The 6,840-nt window shown below is 43.2% G+C and overlaps 1 protein-coding gene across 1 annotated transcript; it reads left to right on the forward strand.

Annotated features, from left to right (window-relative positions):
* Positions 1 to 1,362: 1,362 nt before the first annotated feature.
* On the forward strand, positions 1,363 to 5,722 carry LOC133920126 (elongation factor 2). Its single transcript, XM_062364794.1, has 3 exons — positions 1,363 to 1,519; positions 2,427 to 2,556; positions 2,979 to 5,722. The coding sequence occupies exons 2-3, from the start codon at positions 2,466 to 2,468 to the stop codon at positions 5,417 to 5,419; spliced, it is 2,532 nt and encodes an 843-aa protein (XP_062220778.1). The 5' UTR covers positions 1,363 to 1,519; positions 2,427 to 2,465; the 3' UTR covers positions 5,420 to 5,722.
* The last annotated feature ends 1,118 nt before the right edge of the window (positions 5,723 to 6,840 follow it).

The raw sequence follows: 6,840 nt of genomic DNA on the forward strand, positions 1-6,840 counted from the left end.
TCTCTCTCTCTCTCTCTCTCTCTCTCTCTCTCTCTCTCTCTCTCTCTCTCTCTCTCTCTCTCGATCTTTGGGTGGAAGAAGAAATGAGTGTGTGAGAGAGAGTGAGGGAGTCAAGGGGACCTTAAGTGGGGGTTTTGAGCCATGGCAGTCATATCGTAGGCTAGGCTCATGTGCAGAAAGTTCTCTTTCTTTTCACCGTTTCTACAAATTATTTTCCTTTTCCTTCCTAAATGATCTTAGGGCTTCCTAACTATTCTAAACAATTCCCACTGATAATTATACGGTGGGAACATGCGTTGATCAACGATGTAACATTTCCAAAATACCTTTGAACACTTAAAGCAAAACCAAAAGCATAAAGCATGATGTCAAGATGCATGGTTGGTACCTAGGTTAGGGTTTTGGGGGTGTGAAAAATGGCTTGGGGTCAAGCCGGCGCTAAAGGAGGGGGAATACCACGGGCACTACCTTTGTTGCTGGGCTGAGCGAAGGGGATGAGCATGTCACAGAGAAGAAGAGGAATGGACCGACGACTCGCAAGCCAAGCACATGCGCACACAAGCCCAATATGAGATACCCTGAGTCTGAATGGACCGTGTAATATGCTAGAGCAGGCCAGAATCGGTCGGGTATATTAGGTGCCAGAATCGGTCAGGTTTATTAGGTGTTGAGTTGTGGAAAGAACAGAACACTGATTTACTAAACCTCTAATGCTACAATACTCTATCTAAAACCTCTGTTCGATCCCTTCTTCCTCCTCTCCGATCTCTTTTGCGCGTCTCCGACTCGATTTAGCATCATGTACATTTGTTGCATCAGAAGTTGAAATCTTATAGGGAGCTACTAAATTGCAAACATATTTTTTGGTTTTTCTATTGATTTGTACTAAATCTAAACGATGTTCTTAGACATTTTTCCTGTTAAATTAGTGATGAAATTGGAATGATTTTGTATGATTGAGCTGACTACCTGCAATTTGCACTAGATATATGCCTCCTACCCTTTTTTGAGAGAAAATATATGCCTCCTACAAGAGAAATAGTTGAAAATCTGAAAAGAAGTTTAAGATTAAAAAAATAATTGAAACCACACAGCACAAAAGCACAAACGTGCCAGTGGCGCATGCAATCCCGGACGACCAGCGGCCCAGAAGCCGCCCCGCTACAAATCTGCCGAAGCCGGCTCGACTAAACCGATCGCCACAACACCGCACCGCACCGCGCGCCCTACCCGAACTGCCCCCAGAAATGGTCCGATCGGATCGGACGGCCAATCGCCATGCATCGGCCAGAAATCCCCGGACTGGACATGCGTTTCTCTTCCCCCAGCCGCCGGCCGGCTCGACCGGACCCGGCGGTCCAAGCCGCCGAATCGCCCGCGGGATATTTCTTGCCCGGTGCGCCAAGTCCGCCAGCACCTATAAATACCCTTACAGGCCGGCCTCTAGGGTTTTAGTGCTCCTCTCCCGGCGGCGCCTCCACTCCACATCTCGTCTTTCAGATCGGGAGGCGAACCCAAGGTGACGACTCCTCCTCGCTCTCCCTCCCTCTGATTGCTATATCTCGTTCGTCCATGCACTAATTGTTTGCGTAGCTTGTAGCTTGTAGCTTGTTCGTAGTTCTAGTCTAGTTTGAGGAGTTTTCGTTCCGTTTCGTGCTGTCATGTGTTGACTGGATTGAATCAGAGGCGTCGAAATGGTTTGCGTCGCTCGAATCTGAAGTTTTGTGTCTGTAGTTTCGAGGTAATCTGGGTCAATTCGTTGGGTTACAGGCCCTAGACAGGTCTCTTCTATCTGTCTGTCCGATTTGTAGAGATGCGATGCAATCCTTGTTCACCCAAAATGCCCTAGACGTCTCTGTTCTTCACTTAACTTTCGTGTCGATTACTTAGTTTTGTTCTTAGGGTGTAAGAAATAGATATGCTTCCATCCGTTTGTTGATACTGAATTTTTTACTCAGATCTGATGTTTCTGCATTATCAGTTGTGACGCACTGTAATCTGATTTGTCTAACGATTTGTGTTCTGTTGGTAGTCTTGTTTTACCTGCTCTGCTTTAGGTTAGTTACGTTATCATGTGGTTTGGCAGTATGCATGTTGTTTCGCGGTCCATTCAGTTTTTCAGATGTCCAGTACATTGAAAAGTATAGATCAGTGTTTGTCCGAGTCATAGTTATACTGTTACATGAATTTTGGTGATTTGGTCTCAGGATGCTTTTTTGTCGCCTTAGATTTTTTATCAGGAACTAAATTTTCTGCCTACTTTATATGCTTGTCTAAATATCTTCTGGCGTTTTCATGCGTGCTAGTATCTCAATTCTCTGATAATCTGTGGTAATGCATATGATACGTTGGTGTCAAGATTTTCGTTTTAGTTCTTTCCACTTGATTTTTGTGTTATTCTTACTTTTATTCTACCTCGAAAACAGGAATACATATTTGTACTGTGAACTTCATTAGAAGTCAAGATGGTGAAGTTCACGGCTGAAGAGCTCCGGAGAATAATGGACAAGAAACATAACATTCGTAATATGTCTGTTATTGCTCATGTGGACCACGGTATGTTCCAGAAGAGTGTTTTGTAAGATTTCTTATGTACATTTATTGCTTAATGTATTCTAGCCTTCTCAATATTAAGGATTTCTGTTCTTTTCAATATTTAAACTCTATGTTGTGCTTTGCTATTGATCCGTCTATGCATGATGTGTAATCCATTTTAGTCCCAGTATATTACATTTTTTCGTGTTCGTCCCATATAGGTGCTGGGTTTATCATTTCTTCATCTTGTTATTTATTGGTTCTTTTGTTGATATTATGGTATATATCATGTCTGTTAACTGTATGTTCTAGATCATAATGTATTGGTATGTCTGTTGACATAGGATTAGATATCTATGGCCAATGTTGCACTATTCTATGATGCATTTTCAGTTGGATGTCGGAGTTATGCACTGTTCTTATATGCTATTAATTCTTTGCAGGCAAGTCTACGCTTACAGATTCCCTTGTGGCAGCTGCTGGGATTATTGCCCAGGAAGTTGCTGGTGATGTTCGCATGACTGACACTCGTGCAGATGAAGCTGAGCGTGGTATTACAATCAAATCCACTGGTATCTCTCTTTACTATGAGATGACTGCTGAGTCACTGAAGTCTTTCAAGGGTGAGAGAGATGGGAATGAATATTTGATCAACCTTATTGACTCACCTGGGCACGTCGATTTTTCTTCGGAAGTCACAGCTGCTCTTCGCATCACCGATGGTGCTCTGGTGGTGGTTGACTGTATTGAAGGTGTCTGTGTACAGACTGAAACTGTGCTCCGCCAAGCCCTTGGTGAGAGGATTAGGCCTGTCCTTACAGTGAACAAAATGGACAGGTGCTTCCTTGAGCTTCAGGTTGATGGCGAGGAAGCCTATCAGACTTTCTCCCGTGTCATTGAGAATGCCAATGTCATTATGGCAACATACGAAGATAAGCTCCTTGGTGATGTCCAAGTCTATCCGGAGAAGGGAACTGTTGCTTTCTCTGCTGGTCTGCATGGCTGGGCCTTTACCCTCACTAACTTTGCCAAGATGTATGCATCCAAGTTTGGAGTTGATGAATCTAAGATGATGGAGAGGCTTTGGGGTGAGAACTTCTTTGACCCAAGCACAAAGAAATGGACCACCAAGAACACAGGCACTCCTACATGTAAGAGGGGATTTGTTCAGTTCTGCTATGAGCCGATCAAGCAAATCATCAACACCTGCATGAATGACCAAAAGGATAAATTGTGGCCCATGCTGCAAAAGCTTAATGTAACCATGAAGTCTGATGAGAAGGATTTGATGGGCAAGGCTTTGATGAAGCGTGTTATGCAAACTTGGCTTCCAGCAAGTACTGCACTGCTTGAGATGATGATATTCCACCTTCCTTCCCCGTCAACGGCACAGAGGTATCGTGTAGAGAACTTGTACGAGGGACCCCTTGATGATATCTATGCAACTGCTATCAGAAACTGTGATCCGGAGGGTCCTCTTATGTTGTATGTTTCCAAGATGATTCCAGCATCGGACAAGGGCAGATTCTTTGCCTTCGGTCGTGTCTTCTCAGGGAGGATTGCTACTGGTATGAAGGTTCGGATCATGGGTCCCAACTATGTCCCTGGCCAGAAGAAGGACCTGTATGTCAAGAGTGTCCAGCGTACTGTTATCTGGATGGGTAAGAAACAAGAGTCAGTTGAGGATGTTCCTTGTGGTAACACTGTTGCTATGGTTGGTCTGGATCAGTTCATCACGAAGAACGCTACACTAACAAATGAGAAGGAGGTTGATGCTTGCCCAATCAGAGCAATGAAGTTCTCTGTCTCCCCTGTTGTGCGTGTTGCTGTTCAGTGCAAGGTTGCCTCTGATCTTCCCAAGCTAGTTGAAGGTTTGAAGCGACTGGCAAAGTCTGATCCTATGGTTCTCTGTACAATTGAAGAATCTGGTGAGCATATTATTGCTGGAGCTGGTGAGCTTCACCTTGAAATTTGTTTGAAGGATCTGCAGGAAGACTTCATGGGCGGTGCTGAAATCATTGTTTCCCCGCCTGTTGTCTCCTTCCGTGAAACTGTCCTTGAGAAGTCCTGCCGTACTGTCATGAGCAAGTCCCCGAACAAGCACAACCGTCTTTACATGGAAGCCCGTCCCCTGGAGGATGGACTTGCTGAGGCTATTGATGATGGTCGCATTGGCCCACGTGATGATCCTAAGGTGCGCTCCAAGATCCTATCAGAGGAGTTTGGGTGGGATAAGGATCTCGCCAAGAAGATTTGGTGCTTTGGACCTGAGACCACCGGCCCAAACATGGTGGTTGATATGTGTAAGGGAGTGCAGTATCTTAATGAAATCAAGGATTCTGTTGTGGCTGGCTTCCAGTGGGCATCAAAAGAAGGTGCCTTGGCTGAGGAGAACATGCGTGGCATTTGCTTTGAAGTCTGTGATGTTGTTCTCCATGCTGATGCTATTCACAGGGGTGGTGGTCAGGTCATCCCAACGGCCAGGAGGGTCATTTATGCTTCTCAGCTCACGGCCAAACCAAGGCTGCTGGAGCCAGTCTACCTAGTGGAGATCCAGGCCCCGGAGAATGCACTTGGTGGCATCTATGGTGTTCTGAATCAGAAGAGGGGGCACGTGTTTGAGGAGATGCAGAGGCCTGGTACCCCACTCTACCACATCAAGGCTTACCTCCCTGTCATTGAATCCTTTGGGTTCTCAAGCACACTCAGGGCTGCAACCTCCGGTCAGGCATTCCCTCAGTGTGTGTTTGACCACTGGGATATGATGTCCTCTGATCCCTTGGAGGCTGGCTCCCAGGCTGCTCAGCTGGTCTTGGATATCCGCAAGAGGAAGGGTCTCAAGGAACAGATGACCCCTCTTTCCGAGTTCGAGGACAAGCTCTAAATTTTTAGTCCTGTGTTTTATGCTATTTACCCTCTCTGGTTTACTTAGTCTACTGTTAAGGGAACTCAACATTTTGATGTTTCGTTACTCTCTGGTTTACTTAGTCTGCTGTTAAGGGAACTCAACATTTTGATGTTTCATTACCTTGGGTTGTCAAATGCATGTGCTTTGCAGCGATGACCTTATAGTAGTGTGCTGCTAAGACTATTTTATTACCTGTCATGATGTAACAGATGGAACATAGACGGTATCTGTTGGTCAAGTCTTTAAGTGGTAGTCGTTGCAGATTATCCCTTCCTCTTATGTTGGTTTGTTGGTCTGCTTGAGAATTTCACTGCTTTATCAGTTTTCTTGTTGGGGCCGTCATCTATGCTGGACCTCAGACATATAGATGTCTGCTGTTCTATTTCTTGTTTTATCTAGGTTCGTTGGTATAGATGTTCTGTCTGGTGTTACTTGCATCTTCTGCCAGTCCGTTTGCATCTTCTGCCAATTATCAAGCGTTGTCGATCATTCGTGTATTCACGTGTGCTAATATTGTTGTTGCTGGGTTACTGCTCACTTCCTCATTAGTGTTGTTATTAGCATTGGCCCCTCCAGTTCACGTTACAATATTAAAATTACATATATTACCATATAATATTAAAACTACATATATTATTATATAATATTAAAACTACATATATTATTATATAATATTAAAAGATCATTTCATAATGTTGTTATAGGTGTTTGATAAGGTCATCTTAAAGCTGAGAGTGAGTTTTTCTGTTTCTAATCTTATTATATGTTTGAATAAACTGTCATAGTTTCGACAGATATGAGAAGGTTTTATCTTTTCTCCTATTTGATTGTAATTGAAGTTTTTTAGTTCTTCTGGTTCTTCCTATTTATTTTTAATTATCATGTTATGTATGATAATACATGTTATCATGGTATAGCTTATAATGATTGGTTTCTCTATTACGATGAATCATCTGATGTCTAGACATAGAACTGCTATATTGTGGAGCATTTACTAGTTATATTGATTATGTGCTAGGTGTAGTGCTGCTATAATGAGTTTGTTATTATATGAGGACAATGACGATGACGAATTTAAGAGAGATCGACAACTCATTTTATTGTGGTAGAGCTTGTATATTTAGATATGAAAAATATAGCTGTTGAAAATATTTTTTTTATTATAGGATATTAATAAAATATAGATGATTGGAATTTAGATAGTGAAATTTATGAAATCGGTGGAATTTAGGGAGTTTGTTGTAGATACTCTTTGGAGCCATAGCGGAGAAGAAAATCTTATGGAGCCCATCCCAACCTTCAGCCCCCAAACTAGGGCCCCAGTCCAGCCCTTCTGGTCTTCTCCACAAGACCACAATTACACAAATGATTAACCTAGAAACGTGGAGAGCTAACGA

This window comes from Phragmites australis, chromosome 1 (assembly GCF_958298935.1).
Source record: "Phragmites australis chromosome 1, lpPhrAust1.1, whole genome shotgun sequence".
NCBI classification, from domain to species: Eukaryota; Viridiplantae; Streptophyta; class Magnoliopsida; order Poales; family Poaceae; genus Phragmites; species Phragmites australis.

Coding starts and splice junctions, on each gene's coding strand:
- LOC133920126 (XM_062364794.1), top strand. CDS start 2,466: ATGGTGAAGTTCACGGCTGAAGAGCTCCGGAGAATAATGGACAAGAAA. Junction 2,557..2,978: donor TATTGCTCATGTGGACCACG/GTATGTTCCAGA, acceptor AATTCTTTGCAG/GCAAGTCTACGCTTACAGAT.